The sequence below is a fragment of the Phalacrocorax aristotelis genome, chromosome 23 (assembly GCF_949628215.1).
Source record: "Phalacrocorax aristotelis chromosome 23, bGulAri2.1, whole genome shotgun sequence".
Classification (NCBI taxonomy): domain Eukaryota; kingdom Metazoa; phylum Chordata; class Aves; order Suliformes; family Phalacrocoracidae; genus Phalacrocorax; species Phalacrocorax aristotelis.
Genome location: NC_134298.1, coordinates 2,591,555 through 2,611,145, shown reverse-complemented (window position 1 = coordinate 2,611,145; position 19,591 = coordinate 2,591,555). Strand labels below are relative to the sequence as shown.

Here is a 19,591-nt window from a genome sequence, read left to right as displayed (position 1 = left end):
GCTTGGGTGGATGAGGTGGGTTTTATGGGGCTTGGGGGGAGTTTAGGGAGAGTTTGGGGGGTTGGAGGGGATTTGGGGGGAGTTTGGCAGGGGGTTTGGGGGGGCTTGAAGGAGGTTGGGGAGATTTGGGGGACACTGAGGGGGTTAGGAGGTGCTGGGGGTGGGAGTTTAGGGGGGTGGAGGGGGTTTGAAGGGAGTTTGGGGGTTTGGCAGGGCCATGGGCCGGGTGGGCAGGGCTTGGGGGGGGGGTGCAGGGATTTGGGGGGGTGAGAGGGTTTGGAGGCAGCTTGGGGGGTGGGAGTTTAGGAGGGGCTGGGAGGTTGGGCAGGGGTTTGGGGTAGGTTGGGGGGATTGGGGAGGATGGGGGCGTTTTGGAGGGGTTTGGGGGATTTAGAAGGAGCTTGGGAGGCATTGGGAGTTCAGGGGGAGTTGGAGGGGATTTGGGGGGACTGGTGGAGGGTTGGGGGGAGTTGCGGGGGGCTGGTGGGGAGGGGTTTGAGAGGGGGATGGAGTGGTCTGGGGAGGCCTTGGGGGGGTTGTGGGGTTTGGGGGTGCTGCTCCCCCCATGAGCGAGGACCTGAGGGGCCGCGGGGCTCAGCACCAGCGCGACGCAAGGCCCCGTGCTCCGGACGGGGAGGGTCCGCGCCCCCCGTGCTGAGACCTGGGCAACTCATCGCAGTCGGCGGGGGGACTGCGGTCATGTGCCTTCGCGTCACGTGACGGGGTGGGCGGGACAAGGGGAGGTGGTGCTTCCCGCCCCCTTTCGCCGAGTTGACCAATGGGAGCGGGGCGGGTGAGGAGGTGGGCCAATGGGGGGCGGGGGGTGGGGCTTGCGGCTGACCGGCACGGCGACCCCCGCGGCGGGGCTGGGACCGGCACCGGCACCGGGTGTAGGTACGGGCACGGGCACGGGCACGGGCACGGGCACGGGCACGGGCACGGGCACGGGTACGCGCACGCGCACGGGAGTGGGCGGGCGGTACTGGGGTGCGCTGGGAGTGACTGGGAGACACTGGGAGGCACTGGGAGTCTCAGGGCACACTGGGAGTACTGGGATTCCTTGGGGCGCTGTGAGGTCCGGGGGGGCACTGGGAGTCACAGGGTAGCACTGGGGGCACTGGGAGGTACTGGGAGTCCCTGCGAGCACTGGGAGGGAATCCCGAGGGCATTGGGGTATACTGGGAGGCACTGGGAGTCCCTTGGGGCTCTGGGGGTCCCGGGGCACTCGGGGCAGTGGGAGACACTGGAGGGCACTGGGAGGCACTGGGAGTCATGGGGGATTCTGGGGTCACTGGGGGGCACTGGGAGCACTGGGTCTGGGCCCTCAGTGTCCCTGTGGAGGCCATGCGGAGTGCCCAGCCCTGCCCTGCCGCGGGGGGTCCCTGCCCTGCCCTGGGGGGTCTCGGGGGTGTGGGGGACAACGCAGTGACACCGGAGGAACGAGGCTGCCCCCCCCCCAGCACAGGGTCCCACACCGGGTCCCGGGGGTGGTGCCCCCCCCAGGGCGTGTCCCGGCAGTGTGGGGGGCTGTGGGGCCTAGGCCTGCCTCAGCTTCCCCCCTGCTGGGAGCCGGGGGGGGGGATAGGGGGGGCAGCACCCACGCCCCCCCCCCCCCCGTGGGGCGCCACCACCCATGGACTGGGCCACACACCCGCAGATGGGGGGGGTGATGACACGTGGTGAGAGGGAAGTGAAAGTGATTGTGGAAGTGGGGGTGGCCAGGCCATCAGGGAGGGGGACAGACTCGGTAGGGGGTGCAGGGCAGCCCTTAGCACCCATAGGTTCTGGCTGGGGGGGTTGCCCCCCTCTAACAGCAGTGCTGGCTTCCTATTCTGTGGGAAGATGTTATCAGGGTGCTGCGGGCAGCGGTTGGGGTGCCAGACACCGCAGCGGTCCCTGCAGCACGCCTCGGTGCTCCTTGCAGCATCCTGGGGTGGGCCCCCCTAGGCACCCTGGGGTGGGGGGCGGCCCTAAGTGAGGAGGGGGTGCCGGGGCTTTCCCAGCACCCGGCCAAAAGGGGAAGTGAGAGCTGGGGTGCAGGGCTGGGGCAGAGACCTGCCCCCATCCTGCCTCGGTGAGCGAGAAAGCTGAGGCACGGCGGTGCCAGGGGGGTGTCCACTGCCTGCAGGTGCCCCCAGCACCATGAGGACCCTCCTGACGCTGTGGCTGGCTCTGACTGGAGCCGGTGCCTGGCTGCGATGCCCCGACGGGCAGCCGTGCCCTGCCACCCCGGTGAGTGCCCAGGGTCCGGGGGAGGGGGGGATACAGGGGGTGCCCTGACCCATGGGTAACCCCCCGTACTCCCCAGGTCCTGCCCGCCAGCAGCGTGGCAGTGTGCCAGGATGGCTTGCCATGCCCTGCCAGAGCCAGCTGCCCACTGCCAGAGGTGAGCCCACCTGCCGTGCCTCAGTTTCCCCCCACTCCACAATTTTGGGGGGGCTTCCCCACCACTACAGCCCTCCCACCCCCACTTCTCTTCCCCAAGGGTGTCCCCTGCACTGGCGGCCGCCGCTGTTGTCCCCAAGGGACCCAGTGTAGCACCGATGGTGAATTGTGCATCACATCCCCAGGTACAGAGGTGTCACATGTGGGTGGGGAGCCATGGGTGGGCCTGGGTGGGGAGCATGGGGATCCCTCACCCCTTTCGTGCTCTCTGCAGCCCCCCGTGCTGTCCCCTGTCCCGACGGACGGTCTGAGTGTCCTGATGATGCCACCTGCTGCATGACGGCCGGTGGCACCTGGGGCTGCTGCCCAATGCCTCAGGTACAGGGGAGGGACACGGGGATGTTGGGTGGGGACACATCACGCGGACACCGCTGTGACGAGCAGATCCGGTGCCCACAGGCCTCGTGCTGTGCCGACAAGGTGCACTGCTGTCCCCACGGCACCGTCTGCGACCTGGCCCACGGGCGCTGCCTGTCACCCACCGGTGATGTCCCCATGGGCACCGCGTTCCCCGCCTGGAAGCGCAAGCCCCCAGCAGCAGGTAAGAGCTGTCCCCTTCTGCATGGTGGGGCATCCTCGCTGTCCTCACAGAGGGGACACGGTGGTGGGGAAGGGGCATGGTGACACTGCTTGTGTTTGTGTGCGTGTCCCCCACAGTCACGCTGCGCCAGGTGCTGTGTCCTGATGGTCGCTCGGCTTGTCCCGACGGTGCTACCTGCTGCCAGATGCCCTCGGCGCAGTACGGCTGCTGTCCCCTGCAAAACGTGAGTGCTGGCCCCGCGCTGGACACCCCGCGCTGGACACCCTGCACCAGGCACCCCACACTGGGCAGCCTCTGCCAAACATCCCATACCAGCACCCCAAAACAGGCATCCCATACCAGACCCCCACACCAAGCACCCCATGCTGGGCACCCTGATTCAGGCACCGTGTCCCAAGCACCCCATGCTGGCCACCTTGTACTGGCCACACTGTACTGATGGCGCATACTGAGCACCCCACGCTGGGCACCCTGTCCTGACCACCACGTGTTGCGTACCCTGAGCTGGGCACCCTGTCCTGAGCCACCCCATGTCAGGCACCCTGCACTGAGCACCCCATGCCGTGCACCCCATTTCGGGCACCCCCATGCTGGCAGCCCACCCTGTCCGCGGTGCCGCTGGGCCCCTGGGGCAGGCAGGGGTCCGGCAGGCACCGACGGCGGGCTCTCCCTGGGCAGGCGGTGTGCTGCAGCGACGGGCAGCACTGCTGCCCGCAGGGCACTGCCTGCGACCTGGAGCGCTCCACCTGCACGTCATCGGGGGGCTGGGCACAGCCCCTGGCATCCCTGCCCAAAGGTGAGGACTCCTCTGGGGGGCAGCCACCCCCTGTCCCGGCCTGAGGAGGGGGACACTGGCTCTGACTGCCCCCTTGTCCCCAGCTCATGATGTGAAGTGTGACGAGCGGACCAGCTGCCCCGAGGGAAACACGTGCTGCCGGCTCAGCTCAGGGGCCTGGGGGTGCTGCCCGATGGAGGAGGTATGGGGTGTGGTGGGCGGGAGATGTCCCTTGTCCCCCTGCTGGGATGGGGGCAGATGTTCCCTATCGCCCAGGAGGGACAGGGAGGGCACCCACCCCGCTGATGTCCCAGGGCAGTGACACTTGACCCCTTTGCTGGGCCCCAGTCAAAACCGCTCTGCTAACTGGGACCTGTTTGGGGCTCCAGTGGAGGGATGCAATGAAGGGCCACGAGGCCACCAGGTTGCTTGGGGACCGCCAAGTGTCCCACTGCAGGGGTTCACGACTGATGGGGGGTCCCCATGTCCCCCATCCACATCCCCAAAACATGGATGGAGCCAGGCTGGGAGGGCAGGGACAGAGGACAAGGGAGGGCAGGGGACAGGCAGGGAGGGGGCACAGTTTGTCCCCTGTGGGTCCCCAGCATGGAACTGGGGGTCCCCGGGGGTCCCCAGGGGTCCAGGCTGGGCTCAGCCCCTTCTCGCCCCCAGGCCGTCTGCTGCCCCGACCACGTGCACTGCTGCCCCCAGGGCTACACCTGCGACCCCGAGTCCAGCAGCTGCCTGCAGGAGGGGGGGGGGCCGCCGGCCCTGGCTGCAGAAGACCCCGGCGCTGGCCCGGGCCGGGGACGTGCAGTGCGATGACAAGACCAGCTGCCCCGATGGAAGCACGTGCTGCCAGCTGAGCTCGGGGAGCTGGGCGTGCTGCCCGCTGGAGCAGGTATGGGGCGTGCTGCCCGCTGGAGCGGGTATGGGGGTGCTGCCCGCTGGAGCAGGTATGGGGGTGCTGCCCGCTGGAGCAGGTATGGGGCGTGCTGCCCGCTGGAGCGGGTATGGGGGTGCTGCCCGCTGGAGCAGGTTTGGGGGTGCTGCCCGCTGGAGCGGGTATGGGCGTGCTGCCCGCTGGAGCGGGTATGGGCGTGCTGCCCGCTGGAGCGGGTTTGGGGGTGCTGCCTGCTGGAGCGGGTTTGGGGGTGCTGCCCGCTGGAGCGGGTATGGGGGTGCTGCCCGCTGGAGCGGGTATGGGGGTGCTGCCCGCTGGAGCAGGTATGGGGGGTGCTGCCCGCTGGAGCAGGTATGGGGGTGCTGCCCGCTGGAGCGGGTATGGGGGTGCTGCCCGCTGGAGCGGGTTTGGGGGTGCTGCCCGCTGGAGCGGGTATGGGGGTGCTGCCCGCTGGAGCAGGTATGGGGGGTGCTGCCCGCTGGAGCAGGTATGGGGGTGCTGCCCGCTGGAGCGGGTATGGGGGTGCTGCCCGCTGGAGCGGGTATGGGCGTGCTGCCCGCTGGAGCGGGTATGGGCGTGCTGCCCGCTGGAGCGGATATGGGGGGTGCTGCCCGCTGGAGCGGGTATGGGGGGTGCTGCCCGCTGGAGCGGGTATGGGGGGTGCTGCCCGCTGGAGCGGGTATGGGGGGTGCTGCCCGCTGGAGCGGGTATGGGGGTGCTGCCCGCTGGAGCGGGTATGGAGGTGCTGTCCGCTGGAGCGGGTATGGGGGTGCTGCCCGCTGGAGCGGGTTTGGGGGTGCTGTCCGCTGTAGCGGGTATGGGGCGTGCTGCCCGCTGGAGCAGGTTTAGGGGTGCTGCCCGCTGGAGCGGGTATGGGGGGTGCTGCCCGCTGGAGCAGGTTTGGGGGTGCTGTCCGCTGGAGCGGGTATGGGGGGGTGCTGCCCGCTGGAGCAGGTATGGGGGTGCTGTCCGCTGGAGCGGGTATGGGGGGTGCTGCCCGCTGGAGCAGGTTTGGGGGTGCTGCCCGCTGTAGCGGGTATGGGGGGTGCTGCCCGCTGTAGCGGGTATGGGGGTGCTGCCCGCTGGGAGCGGGTATGGGGGGGGCTGCCCGCTGGAGCAGGTATGGGGGTGCTGTCCGCTGTAGCGGGTATGGGGGTTGCTGCCCGCTGGAGCAGGTTTGGGGGTGCTGCCCGCTGGAGCGGGTATGGGGGGTGCTGCCCGCTGGAGCAGGTTTGGGGGTGCTGCCCGCTGGAGCGGGTATGGGGGGTGCTGCCCGCTGGAGCAGGTATGGGGGTGCTGCCCGCTGTAGCGGGTATGGGGGTTGCTGCCCGCTGGAGCAGGTATGGGGGGTGCTGCCCGCTGGAGCGGGTATGGGGGTGCTGCCCGCTGGAGCAGGTATGGGGGTGCTGCCCGCTGGAGCGGGTATGGGGGGGGCTGCCCGCTGGAGCGGGTATGGGGGTGCTGCCCGCTGTAGCGGGTATGGGGGTTGCTGCCCGCTGGAGCAGGTTTGGGGGTGCTGCCCGCTGGAGCGGGTATGGGGGTGCTGCCCACAGGGACAGGGTGCCCCTGTATGGGGAGAAGGACATGCTGGGTCCCCAGCAGGGTGGAGGGGCCAGAGCAGTGCACCCAGGGGAGCAGCGGGCCCCGGGCTGGGCTGACACCAGGGGGAACAGGGTGTCCTTGTAGGGGGGGACACATCTCAGGGATCCTGGGCAGCTGGGGCAGAGGGCCTGGGGACATGGGGATGTTCAGCAGGACACTGCCACCTCCTGTCCCCATCGTATGGGGCAGGTGTGCCCTGGAGGGACATTGCCAGATATCCGCTGTCCCCCAGTAGGGACAATGGCCGATGTCCACCCTTCCCTGGGTGGATGAGGGAGGGCCAGTGTCCCACTGGGGTGGGGGTGACACCGGCCTCCTTTGATGCGCCCCAGTCAGACCCACTCTGCTAACTGGGACCTGTTTGGGGCTCCAGTGGAGGGATGCAATGAAGGGCCACGAGGCCACCAGGTTGCTTGGGGACCGCCAAGTGTCCCACTGCAGGGGTTCACGACTGATGGGGGGGTCCCCATGTCCCCCACCCCCATCCCCAAAACGTGGATGGAGCCAGGCTGGGAGGGCAGGGACAGAGGACAAGGGAGGGCAGGGACAGGCAGGGAGGGGGCACAGTTTGTCCCCTGTGGGTCCCCAGCATGGAACTGGGGGTCCCCAGGGGTCCAGGCTGGGCTCAGCCCCTTCTCGCCCCCAGGCCGTCTGCTGCCCCGACCACGTGCACTGCTGCCCCCAGGGCTACACCTGCGACCCCGAGTCCAGCAGCTGCCTGCAGGAGGGGGGGGGCCGCCGGCCCTGGCTGCAGAAGACCCCGGCGCTGGCCCGGGCCGGGGACGTGCAGTGCGATGACAAGACCAGCTGCCCCGATGGAAGCACGTGCTGCCAGCTGAGCTCGGGGAGCTGGGCGTGCTGCCCGCTGGAGCAGGTATGGGGGTGCTGCCCGCTGGAGCGGGTATGGGGGGTGCTGCCCGCTGGAGCGGGTATGGGGGTTGCTGCCCGCTGGAGCGGGTATGGGGGTGCTGCCCGCTGGAGCGGGTATTGGGGGTGCTGCCCGCTGGAGCAGGTTTGGGGGTGCTGCCCGCTGGAGCGGGTATGGGGGTGCTGCCCGCTGGAGCGGGTATGGGGGGTGCTGCCCGCTGGAGCGGGTATGGGGGTGCTGCCCGCTGGAGCGGGTATGGGGGTGCTGCCCGCTGGAGCGGGTATGGGAGTGCTGCCCGCTGGAGCGGGTTTGGGGGTGCTGCCCGCTGGAGCGGGTATGGGGGTGCTGCCCGCTGGAGCGGGTATGGGGGTGCTGCCCGCTGGAGCGGGTATGGGAGTGCTGCCCGCTGGAGCAGGTATGGGGGTGCTGCCCGCTGTAGCGGGTATGGGGGTTGCTGCCCGCTGGAGCAGGTATGGGGGGTGCTGCCCGCTGGAGCAGGTATGGGGGGTGCTGCCCGCTGGAGCAGGTATGGGAGTGCTGCCCGCTGGAGCAGGTATGGGGGTGCTGCCCGCTGTAGCGGGTATGGGGGTTGCTGCCCGCTGGAGCGGGTATGGGGGGTGCTGCCCGCTGGAGCGGGTATGGGGGGTGCTGTCCGCTGTAGCGGGTATGGGGGGTGCTGCCCGCTGGAGCGGGTATGGGGGGTGCTGCCCGCTGGAGCAGGTTTGGGGGTGCTGCCCGCTGGAGCGGGTATGGGGGTTGCTGCCCGCTGGAGCAGGTATGGAGGTGCTGTCCGCTGTAGCGGGTATGGGGGTGCTGTCCGCTGTAGCGGGTATGGGGGTTGCTGCCCGCTGGAGCAGGTTTGGGGGTGCTGCCCGCTGGAGCGGGTATGGGGGGTGCTGCCCGCTGGAGCAGGTTTGGGGGTGCTGCCCGCTGGAGCGGGTATGGGGGGGGCTGCCCGCTGGAGCAGGTTTGGGGGTGCTGCCCGCTGGAGCGGGTATGGGGGGTGCTGCCCGCTGGAGCAGGTTTGGGGGTGCTGCCCGCTGGAGCGGGTATGGGGGTGCTGCCCGCTGGAGCAGGTATGGGGGTGCTGCCCGCTGTAGCGGGTATGGGGGGTGCTGCCCGCTGGAGCAGGTTTGGGGGTGCTGCCCGCTGGAGCGGGTATGGGGGTGCTGCCCACAGGGACAGGGTGCCCCTGTATGGGGAGAAGGACATGCTGGGTCCCCAGCAGGGTGGAGGGGCCAGAGCAGTGCACCCAGGGGAGCAGCGGGCCCCGGGCTGGGCTGACACCAGGGGGAACAGGGTGTCCTTGTAGGGGGGACACATCTCAGGGATCCTGGGCAGCTGGGGCAGAGGGCCTGGGGACATGGGGATGTTCAGCAGGACACTGCCACCTCCTGTCCCCATCGTATGGGGCAGGTGTGCCCTGGAGGGACATTGCCAGATATCCGCTGTCCCCAAGTAGGGACAATGGCCGATGTCCACCCTTCCCTGGGTGGATGAGGGAGGGCCAGTGTCCCACTGGGGTGGGGGTGACACCGGCCTCCTTTGATGCGCCCCAGTCAGACCCACTCTGCTAACTGGGACCTGTTTGGGGCTCCAGTGGAGGGATGCAATGAAGGGCCACGAGGCCACCAGGTTGCTTGGGGACCGCCAAGTGTCCCACTGCAGGGGTTCACGACTGATGGGGGGGTCCCCATGTCCCCCACCCCCATCCCCAAAACGTGGATGGAGCCAGGCTGGGAGGGCAGGGACAGAGGACAAGGGAGGGCAGGGACAGGCAGGGAGGGGGCACAGTTTGTCCCCTGTGGGTCCCCAGCATGGAACTGGGGGTCCCCAGGGGTCCAGGCTGGGCTCAGCCCCTTCTCGCCCCCAGGCCGTCTGCTGCCCCGACCACGTGCACTGCTGCCCCCAGGGCTACACCTGCGACCCCGAGTCCAGCAGCTGCCTGCAGGAGGGGGGGGGCCGCCGGCCCTGGCTGCAGAAGACCCCGGCGCTGGCCCGGGCCGGGGACGTGCAGTGCGATGACAAGACCAGCTGCCCCGATGGAAGCACGTGCTGCCAGCTGAGCTCGGGGAGCTGGGCGTGCTGCCCGCTGGAGCAGGTATGGGGGTGCTGCCCGCTGGAGCGGGTATGGGCGTGCTGCCCGCTGGAGCGGGTATGGGGGGGGCTGCCCGCTGGAGCGGGTATGGGGGTTGCTGCCCGCTGGAGCGGGTATGGGGGTGCTGCCCGCTGGAGCGGGTATGGGGCGTGCTGCCCGCTGGAGCAGGTATGGGGGTGCTGCCCGCTGGAGCGGGTATGGGGGTGCTGCCCGCTGGAGCGGGTATTGGGGGTGCTGCCCGCTGGAGCGGGTATGGGGGGTGCTGCCCGCTGGAGCGGGTATTGGGGGTGCTGCCCGCTGGAGCAGGTTTGGGGGTGCTGCCCGCTGGAGCGGGTATGGGGGGTGCTGCCCGCTGGAGCGGGTATGGGGGTGCTGCCCGCTGGAGCGGGTATGGGGGTGCTGCCCGCTGGAGCGGGTATGGGAGTGCTGCCCGCTGGAGCGGGTTTGGGGGTGCTGCCCGCTGGAGCGGGTATGGGGGTGCTGCCCGCTGGAGCGGGTATGGGGGGTGCTGCCCGCTGGAGCGGGTATGGGGGTGCTGCCCGCTGGAGCAGGTATGGGGGTGCTGCCCGCTGGAGCGGGTTTGGGGGTGCTGCCCGCTGGAGCGGGTATGGGGGTGCTGCCCGCTGGAGCAGGTTTGGGGGCGCTGCCCGCTGGAGCGGGTATGGGGGTTGCTGCCCGCTGGAGCAGGTTTGGGGGTGCTGCCCGCTGGAGCGGGTATGGAGGGTCCTCCAGAGGAGTCTGGGGAGTGGGGGGACAAGGGGTTGGGGTTGGGATGGGATGGGGGGGCTTTGGGGCAGAGCAGTGCTGTGGGTTGTCTGGGGACAAGAGCCCCCACTTCCATCACTGCTGCCCCCTCTATGGGGGCTCTGTGGGCACCCTGGGGTCAGGGTCTGACAGTCCCTGGGGCTGCTGTTGGGCATGAGCAGGGCTTGTGTGGTGGGGTTGGGGGGTACATGTGGCTGAGGGGGCACCCAGCCACCCGGACGCCTGTCCCCCCCGTTGAGCCCAGCTTCCCCTCGGCAGGCTGTCTGCTGCAGAGACCACCAGCACTGCTGCCCCCGGGGCTACACCTGCAACGTGGCCACCCAGAGCTGTGAGAAGCTGCTGGCCCCCACCCCGCTGCTGCCAGCACCCATGCGCCCCCGCCAGACACCCACCGCCCCACCCGCCCTGCTGCGAGCCGCCGGCACCGAGCTGGGTGCCGCCGTGCCCTGCGATGCTGCCCGCTCCTGCCGCGGCGGGCAGCAGTGCTGCCGGAGCCGGGGGGGCTCCTGGGGGTGCTGCCCCTATGCTCAGGTTAGTGGGGAGGTATTAGGGTGGGGGTCTGGGTGCCATCACCCCGCTGCTCCCCCACTCATCCCGTCTCTCCACAGGGCTCCTGCTGCTCCGACGGCCGACACTGCTGCCCCAGGGGGTCCCGCTGCACCCGGGGGGGCCAGGGGTGCAGCCCCCAGCGCTGGGACCTGCCTGCGCCCCGCAGGGTGCTGCTCTGATGGCCTTGGGGACCCCCCTGGGTGCCCCCCACCCCAATAAACGGTTTCTAGGACAAGCCCCCATCCCCTGGCTCCTTGCAGGGGTGGAGCTGAGGTAGGAAGCAGAGGCAGGCAGGTTTTTTCTTTTTTTTCCTTTTTTTTTTTTTTTTAATATATTAATGCCATCTAATGAACAGGCAGGGACGTGCCCAGCCCGGCTGGGGGCAGGCAGTGCCCAGGGAGGGGGGGTCTCCATGTTCCCCCCACCGCTGGCCCAGCCCCAGCTGGCCCCTCCTCTTCCTCGCCACGTAGAAAACGTTTAGAAACACGATTAAAATCCAATGCCAAGGAGGGGGGGATGAGGTTGGGTGGGGAGACAGGGCTCCCTCCCCCCCCTCCCCACCTCCTACGGCAGCTTGGAGGCACCGCTGGCCCGGGGGGCACTGCCGGCCCCCCCTGCCCTGCAGGGACACAAGCAGGGACATGCCTCAGGGCTTGGGGGGGGGACACAGTTCTTGCTCCCCACAAAAGACAGGGAGATGAATGGTAATGTCATGGTAGGGCAGAGCCTGGTGGCACCGGGGGGGACGCAAATTACCGGGTGTGGGGATCCCAAGCACAGAGGGATACAGGTGATGTGGGGCTTGTCCCTCTGCCACCTCCCCGGGGGGGGGCGCAGGGTGGGATGGGGTGGTGGGATGCGGTGGTGGTAGGACGGTGACAGGACAATGTGCTGGCTGGGACGATGGCAGGAGGGGACACAGGAGCAGCGTATCTGCCACGCACACACACGCGCACACACCCCCGGGGTCCCACAGCTCCCGCCACCCCCGGGACCAGAGGACACCCCCCCCCCCCGCACTCACTTGACATTGAAGACCATCAGCGGCCGCTCCTCCCGCTTCTGCCAGGGGCTTTTACGGTCGCCCCCTTCGTCCCCCCCCTCGCCCGCCTCCGCCAGCGCCTCTTCTTCAGGGCTGGTCAGGGAATCGCGGGGGGCTTCACTGGCACTGCTGCGCCCGCTGCCCCCCCCTCGCCGCCCCCCGCTCCCTGCTTCCAGCAAGGGGGCCAGCGAGCTGTCCTCTGGGGAGGCGACGGGAAGGGGGGGTCGGGTCCCGCCATCCTCCCCCCCACCTCCGACTCCCCGGGGGAGGCGGGGGGGGGGCGCGGGGCCAGACCCCCTCTCGCCGCCCTGCAGGTCGATGTAGGAATGCCGGACCTGGGAGGAACGGCCGTCCAAGGAGACGAACCAAGCTCTTGGAGGGGGGGGACCCCCCAATTCTAATAACTGCTGGCCTGCCAGTGCTTGCAGCTCCCCGTTGAGCTGGGCCACCGCCGACCCGTCCAGCAGCACCGGGATGGCCACCGAGCCGCTCACCGGTTGGGGGGCACGAGCTCCCCCCCAGTTTTCCCCTTCCTCAAATGGTTGCCCAGCAGATGGGGGGGCCGGGGGTGCAGCTGTTGCCACCGTCGAACCGGGGCCCCCATCGGTTTCGGGGGGACCCTCCGGCTCGCCAGGGGCCAGGCGCATGTACCTGGCAGGGATGAGGAGGGTGGGCATCACTCCCCGGTAAACATCCTCCGGCCCCCCACCCCGGTCCAAGGGGCCGCAGAGGAGGAGGGGACCCGGGGGGGCCAGTGAGGGTGGGCGAGGGGGGGGCTCAGGCAGCGGGTGCTCCGTTGTCTGCCCTCCATAACGGGAAAACACTGGGGGTGAAGGGGGCCGGGGGGGAAAAGCAGGGGTCCCCCGGGGATGCTCGTCTGGCGGCTGCAGCCCGTCCACTGAGCGGGCGGCCCTGAGGCCGAAGGCTTCCCCAGGGCGCCCATAGTCCTCCGGCGCGGGGGGCTGGCGGCGGCGGGGGGCCAGGGTGCCGGCGGGGGTCCGGGGACCAGCACGGAGCTGGGGGGGGGCCGGCGGTTGGAAGAAGTCCGGCCGGGTGGTGGGGAGGTCACGGGTAGTGGGGGGCAAACTGGGGGTGGGGAGGTCAGTGTCCCCCCCCGAGGACGCCGTCTCCAGGTGGCTGCCGCCGCAGAGGAGGTCCAGCTGGGACACCGAGGTGGCCTGGTCCCGTCGGGCGGCGTCCAGCGGCCCCGGCAGCGGCAGCTTGCGGTGCTGTGCGCGCGGCTTCAGGCACCGCCGCCTGCGGGGAGACGGCGATGGGGGGGGGTCACCCCACGGCAGGAGGGTGCTGGGGTTCCCCACCCACCTCCCTCACGTGCTGGGAGGGGGAATCCAGCCAGCTATAGGACACCCTGGGGGGTGCCAGAAGGTGGTGGCTCCCCCATAGCCAGCTATAGGGCACCCAGGGGTGGCAGGGAATGCTGGTTCCGCCACCACCCCCCTCCCCCACCCAGCTGTAGGATACCCAAGGGTGCCAGGTGGGCCTCCAGCCCGCCATAATTGGGATCCCAAGGGTGCCGGGTGGGGGTGCTGACCTGCAGTAGTAGATGAGGAGGCAGAGGAGGATGAGGACGAGCAGGGCCAGCGCGCCCAGGATGGTGAGCAGGAAGATGGTGTGGTAGGTGGTGATGTCCGTCACGCCTGCCGCCATCGCCACCAGCCCTGGGGGGCAGCCCCCAACAGTAAGCGCAGCCCAGGGGCTGCACCCACTGATGCCCCGTGGGGTGGGTGTCATTCACCCCCTCCCACACATCCCCCCCATTCACCCTGGGGTGCTGCCACACACCCCCCCACCCCCCCAGAGCCACGGGGAAAGGGAGCACCCATGGGTGTCACCCTACCTGTGCTGGGAGAGGGCAGAGCCGCTGCCCAGTACCCCAGCTGGGAGGAGACGAAGGTCCAGTAGAGCTGCCGGCCTTCCTTACGGATCAGCCCCGTCCCGTTACGCACCCACAGCCCTGTAGGGAGACACGGCCATCCCCCACCCCAGGTGGGCTGAGACCCCCCCCAAAATCATCACCCTCACCGCCGCCACCCCCCGGCAGGAGCGGTGCCACCCCTCTGCCACCCGCCTCAACCAGCACTCACCGCTCTTGGGGTCAAACCTCCAGGCTGGCACACTGGTGGCCACCACGGGCCCAGCGTCGGGGGCCAGAGGGACAGACAGCTGGACAGGGCCGGCCAGCGGCACCTCGGTCCCGTTCCCAGTGAAGAGATGGACGCTGAGAGCCGCCACGGGTGCCAGCTCCAGCCAGGTGGCATTGGCTGCGGGGACAAGGGACGGGTGACATACATACGGGATCACCTCATGAGGGGAGGGGGGTGTCCCCAAGTCCCCCCGGTGTCCCCGTACCGCTGCCGTCCTGCTCGGCCCCGAGGAAGGCGGGGAAGGTGCGGGCCAGGCTGGGGCCAGTGGCGGCGGTGAGGGACGCGGCGAGCTGGCTGTACGTGGAGCTGCGGGGCAGGCGGGCTGCCCGCCGCGGGAACTGCGCCCACGGCTGTCCCCGGGCACCTGCGCGGGGGACACAAGGTGGGTGGCAGCACCCAGAGCAGGTGGTGTCACCCCTCTCTCCATCCCTGTCGCTCACCTGGGGATCCCAGGAGGATTTGGACCAGGTCTTCGTAGAGGATGAGGGTGGCGGGGCGCTCTGGGAGCAGGTAGAGGCTGATGGAGGCGTAGACTGCAAGGGGAGCGGTGATGGGGAGAACCCCAAAATACCTGCCCAGCCCCCCCCCCAAGTTGGGGGATGGGGCTAGGGAGGAGGGGGAGGGTAGGGGGTGATGGGGAGAGGGGATGATGGGCCCAGCAGCGCCCCACAGGTGGGTGGAGGGGGGGAATAGGGCAGCAAGGAGTGGGATGGACATGGGGACAGGGAGGGATAGGTGGGGGCAGGCAGGGTGGCGGCACCCCCTGCACAACCCCATCCTTGCACACCCCACACACCCCAATTCTTGCACACACACCCCACCTCCCCATCCCTGTACGCCACCGTGCCCTCGCACACTGCCAGTCCTGGCACACCCATGCACATCCCCAGGCCTCGCACACGCCATGCACCCCGCACAACCCCGCACACCCCCAATTCTTGCACACCCCATACACCCTGACCCTTGCACACCCCGATCCTCGCACCACGATCCTGCACTCCTACCTTTGCACACCCCCCCTGCACCCCAGCCCTCGCACACACCCTCCGCACCCCCAGTCCCCGCCTGCCACCATTTCCTTGCACACCCACAATCCTTGCACACCCCAAATCCCCAGCCTCACCCACCACATGCACCCCCATCCTTGCACACCTCCATCCCTGCACACCCCCACCCCTGCATGCCCCCCCTCTGAGCACTCCCACGTGTCCCACCCCCCCAGCAAGGTGACCCCATCGACGCCGCCCTGCGCTCCCCCCCCCACCCCGCGACGGCCCTGGGGACAAGGGCTGGCGCCCAGCCCAGGGTGTCCCTCCCGGCTCCCCCTGCACAGGGATGGGGGGCCTTCGGGGTCACCAGGACATGCCCATCCCCTCTTGACGGGGCCAGACCCACCCCAAACACCCCTCTGTACAGGATCCCCTCCCCAAAAGCCCTTTGGGGTCCCCAGGAAGGGACTGGGGTCCCAGTAAGGGACTGGGGGTCCCTGGGAAGGGGTCAAGGGCCCCCAGTAAGAGACTGGAGCCCCACCGCCAAGTAAGGGAGAAATGAGGGACCCCATTAAGGGCTTGGGCCCCCCCATAAGGGACTGAGGCTCCCCGTAAAGGACCAGTCCCCCAGTAAGGGGTCAGGGCCCCTGTAAGAGATCGGGGTCCCCCATAAGGAACACACACCCACAGTGAAGATTCAGAGCCCCCCCCAGTAAAGAGATGGGGCCCCCTGTGAGGGCTCAGAGCCCCCCAGTAAGGGATTGGAGCCCCCCAGTAAGGGCTCAAAATTCCCAAATAAAAAGTTGGGGGCCCCTGTGAGGGCTCAGAGCCCCAGGTAAGGGACTGGGGTCCCCCATAAGGATTCAGAGCCACTTGGTAAGGGCTTGGAGCCCCCATAAGAGTTCAGAGCCCCCCCAGTAAGGGGTTAGGGTCCCCCATAGGGCTCAGAGCCCCTAGTAAGGGGTTGGGGTCCCCCATAAGGGTTCAAAGCCCCCTAATAAGGGATTGGGCCACCCCATAAAAGCTCAGAGCCCCCCAGTAAGGGACTGGGGACCCCCATAAGGGATCAAAAGCTCCCCAATAAGGGGTTGGGGTCCCCCCATAAGGGTCAGATCCCCCCAGTAACGGGTTGGGGTCCCCCCAATAAGGGATCACAGTCCTCTCAGTAACAGGTTGGGGTCCCCCATAAGGATTCAGAGCCCCCAGTAAGGGGTTGTGGTCCCCAGTAAGGGCTCAGAGCCCCCCATTAAGGCATGGGGATTCCCCATAATGGGTCAAAGCCCCCCAGCAAGGGATTGGCCCACCCCATAAGGACTCAGAGCCCCCCAGTAAGGGATAGGGGTCCCCCCATAAAGTCTGGGGGGTCCCAGTCACTCACGCGGCAGCTTGTTGACGCGCCAGGGGACAGAGGCGGTGACGTAGCCGCGGCGGGCGGCGGTGACAAGGACCCAGGTGCCCAGGCGGTAGGGGACGGGCAGGACGCCGGCGCCCTCGTGGTCGGTGGTGCCGGCTGCCAGCGAGCTGCGGTTGCCGAAGACCTCCAGGGCGGCCTGGGCCAGCGGGGCCAGCGTCCCACTCTCGTACACCTGCACCTTCAGCAGCACCTCTGCGGGGACAACGGGTGACGCATGGGTGCGGGCACCCCACATGATGGTGGGAAGCCCCCACCACCCACCCCAGCATGCCCGGTGGATGGGGTAGGGGGCACCACCTCAGCAGGGTGGTGGGACCCATCCCAGTGGATCACAGCCACCGCCCTGGTGGGTCCTGGGCAGCACCCCAGTAAGGTTCCAGGTGCCACCCCAGCAGGGTGGCAGGCACCTTGCTGGCAGGTTCAGGGGCACCATCCAGCAGGACAGCAGGCACCGGCAGGGGAGGCGTGGGCATCATCCCTGCGCCCACCCTGTGCCCCCCAAAGTGGGTGGACCAAGGGGCAGGGGGGTATTGCTGCAGGGTGCTGTGCCCACACGGGGTGGGTGCGCTCAAGTGTGTCCCTCCCAAAATCCACTGCAAGGGGCCAGGCAGGGCCCTTCTCCCTCAGGGTGCAGCTCACACATGTCACGAGTTTGGAGGGTCTCCACCCCAGCGGGCCCCACCGGCAGCCCAGGGACAGGTTCCCCACCCCAGCTCCTGAGGCAGGGCAGGAATGGGCACGGCTGAGGGGGGTAGGGGGACCCCACACCTCCCACTGCCCCGGCACCCCCCCGTACCGGCGCCATCCTGCGCATGAGCCTGCAGCCCTTGGCAGCCGGCCCGGCTCGGGCGCCGTCACCCTGGCAACGACCTCCTTCATCCCACAGCCCCGGGTGCTTTCGGGACCCCGTGCTCCCCTCTGGCAGCATCCTGCCCCCCAAAAGCCCCCGCATCACTGGACCACCCACCCCCCAGCCCAGATGTTGCCCAGATGTGGCAACGGACCAGGGGAGGAATTTGCAGCAGCTGCTGTGATGCACTGGGGCAGGGGGTCGGACATTGGGGTGGGGGGGTGTGACTGGGGGCGTCCCCCCACATACCGGGGACAGCCGGCACCCAGGGGGCAGGAATGTCCCTGCAGCCACATGCCGGCCACCCACAGCTGCTGGGGGACAGCTGGCACCGACGGGCCACCCCTGCTGTCCTCCAGAGAGGGGGGGCCAAGGTGCCACTCCCCCAGTGCGGGGGGATACACCACCCCCCTCCCCACTCTCCGCCTCCATGGGCACAAGCCCCCTACTATCACCAAGGGGCCCCCAGCCCATGGCAGAGCCACCGCGGGGCATGCTGGCAACCCCACCAGCTTCCCAGTTCTTCCCGGTATGACTCCATGGCTCCATAATGGGTAGCCCTGGGATGGGAGTGGAACCCAGGCATCCGGCCCTGCGCCCTGTCACCGCTGCCACCCCATGGGGATGGGCACGGGTGGCTCCAGCTGAGCCGCGGGCATGCCAGGGTCAGGGACCCCCCTCGCCCCACTGCTCCCCACCTCACACCCGGGCACACCTCCCCCTGGCACAAGGGCACTGCCAGGAGGGTTTGGGGTGGGGGTGGGGGGTCACGGAGAGCCACGGGGACCCCGAAGTGGCACACTGCACCCGAAGGCCCACCCTGCCTGCCAGGAGCGGGCAGAGGCACCTGCAATAGGGTGATCACCACACCCCACCCAGGACGCTCCCCACCATCCTGCACCCCCGGGTGCTCTTCAGGACCACCACCCACCCACCTTCCTCCTGTACGCCCTGGCCCGGGACCCCCCCCCCCACCATGTTGCATCCCCTGGTGTTGCTCAGACCCCCATCCACATCCTTCAACCCCAACCTTTGTCCAAGACCCCCACCCACCACCCTGCACCCCATTGCCTGGGACCCCCACCCAACATCCTGCACCCTCAAGCTCTGCCCAGGACCCCCACCCACCTTCCTTCACCCCCTGGCCTGCGACCCCCACCCATCGCGTTGCACCCCGTGGCGCCGCCCGGGGCTCCCACCCACCCACCTGCACCCCATGGCCTGAGACCACCCCACCCTCTTGCACCCCCGAGTTCCGTCCGCGCCCCCCACCCACCCAGATGCACCCCGTGGCACTGCCAGGGACCCCCACCCACCCTCTCGCACCCCTAGGCGCTCCCCAGGACCCCCCTCCCAGCACTCTGTGCCCGCCGGTGGCGAGAACCGCCCGAGATGGGGGGAGACGGACGGTCAAACGGGGGGGCGGGAAGACGGGTGGGGTGGTCAGACAAACAGCCAGCCGGAGACGGACGGCCACCAGCCGGGGAGGCGGGCACGGAGGGGGGGGCACCGGGGAGGGGGGCACCGGGGAGGGGGGGGGCCCGTTCCCGGCGGGATGGGGGTGAAGCAGGCGGGGCCGGGGGGGATGGAGGGGCCGGCGGGGGTCGGGGCGGGGGTCGGGGCGGGCCGGGGCGGGGGCGGGCGCCTCCCGCCGCCGCCCCCGCACACAAAGGCCGCTCTCACCGTGCGCTCCCGGCTCCGCCGCGCCCCGCACCCGCCGCCCGCCCGCGGCCACCAGCAGCAGCAGCACCGGCAGCGGCGGCAGGAGGCGGCGGGGCCGCATGATCGCTCCGCGCCGTTACCCCGCCATGCCCGGCCCGCCCGGCCCGGCCCGCTCCGCTCCGCCCGCCGCCGCCGCGGGGACCGGGCTCCACCTGCCGGAGCCGCCGGGCACGGCGGCCCGCCCCGCCCCGGCCCCCGCCCCGCCCCCCGGGCCCGGCCCCGCCCACGGCCCCGCCCACAGCCCCGCCCCGGGCCCCGCCCCGGCCCCCGGGCCCGGCTCCGCCCACGGCCCCGCCCACGGCTCCGCCCCGGGCCCGGGCCTGCCCACGGCCCCGCCCACGGCCCCGCCCCGAGCTCCGCCACCGGCACCCCGGTCCTGACCCTGGCACTGGCACTGACACCCCGGCCGCGGCCCCCCGTCCCAGCACCGACCCCCCCCCCCCATACCCACCCCCGGTACCGCACTGGCATCCCGGGACTGACCCCCACTACCGATATTGGCATCCCGGGGCTGACCCCGGTACCAGCACCGGCGCCCAGCATCAGCACCACCCCCGCCCAGCGCTGGCACCGGCCCCCACTACCAGCACTGACACCCCCGGTACCGGCACCCCGGGGCTGCCCCCACGGTACCACCGCAGCGCCCCGGCCCTAACGCCCCCCAACCACTGGCACCCCAACACTGAAAGCCCCAGCACCAACCACCCCGGTACCGACCCCCCAGCACTGGCACCCCAACACTGCCACCACACCCATCTCCCCCCAGCCCTGGCACCCACCTGGTACCAACCCCCCCCCAATCCTCGACCCCCATTTCCTGCCCTCCAGCAGCCCCCTGCACCCCTCCTGCCCCCCCAGCACC

The 19,591-nt window shown here is 69.8% G+C and overlaps 2 protein-coding genes across 2 annotated transcripts; one reads left to right on the top strand and one right to left on the bottom strand.

The window, feature by feature from the left end:
* The first annotated feature begins 931 nt into the window (after positions 1-931).
* On the top strand, positions 932-10,782 carry GRN (granulin precursor). The gene is given in 15 exon segments (XM_075117302.1): positions 932-948; positions 2,129-2,232; positions 2,309-2,386; positions 2,486-2,570; positions 2,660-2,763; positions 2,845-2,986; positions 3,103-3,209; positions 3,665-3,782; positions 3,866-3,963; positions 4,434-4,514; positions 4,516-4,662; positions 6,914-7,141; positions 9,009-9,236; positions 10,257-10,529; positions 10,607-10,782. Coding segments are annotated over 14 exon segments (1,899 nt in total). The 5' UTR covers positions 932-948; positions 2,129-2,142; the 3' UTR covers positions 10,727-10,782.
* Positions 10,783-10,842: 60 nt separating this feature from the next.
* Positions 10,843-18,915, bottom strand: FAM171A2 (family with sequence similarity 171 member A2). Its single transcript, XM_075117301.1, has 9 exons — positions 18,691-18,915; positions 16,122-16,349; positions 14,195-14,287; positions 13,960-14,118; positions 13,695-13,871; positions 13,448-13,564; positions 13,142-13,268; positions 11,572-12,846; positions 10,843-11,166 (listed from the first exon to the last, which is right to left on the bottom strand). The coding sequence occupies exons 1-9, from the start codon at positions 18,788-18,790 to the stop codon at positions 11,112-11,114; spliced, it is 2,331 nt and encodes a 776-aa protein (XP_074973402.1). The 5' UTR covers positions 18,791-18,915; the 3' UTR covers positions 10,843-11,111.
* Positions 18,916-19,591: the final 676 nt, after the last annotated feature.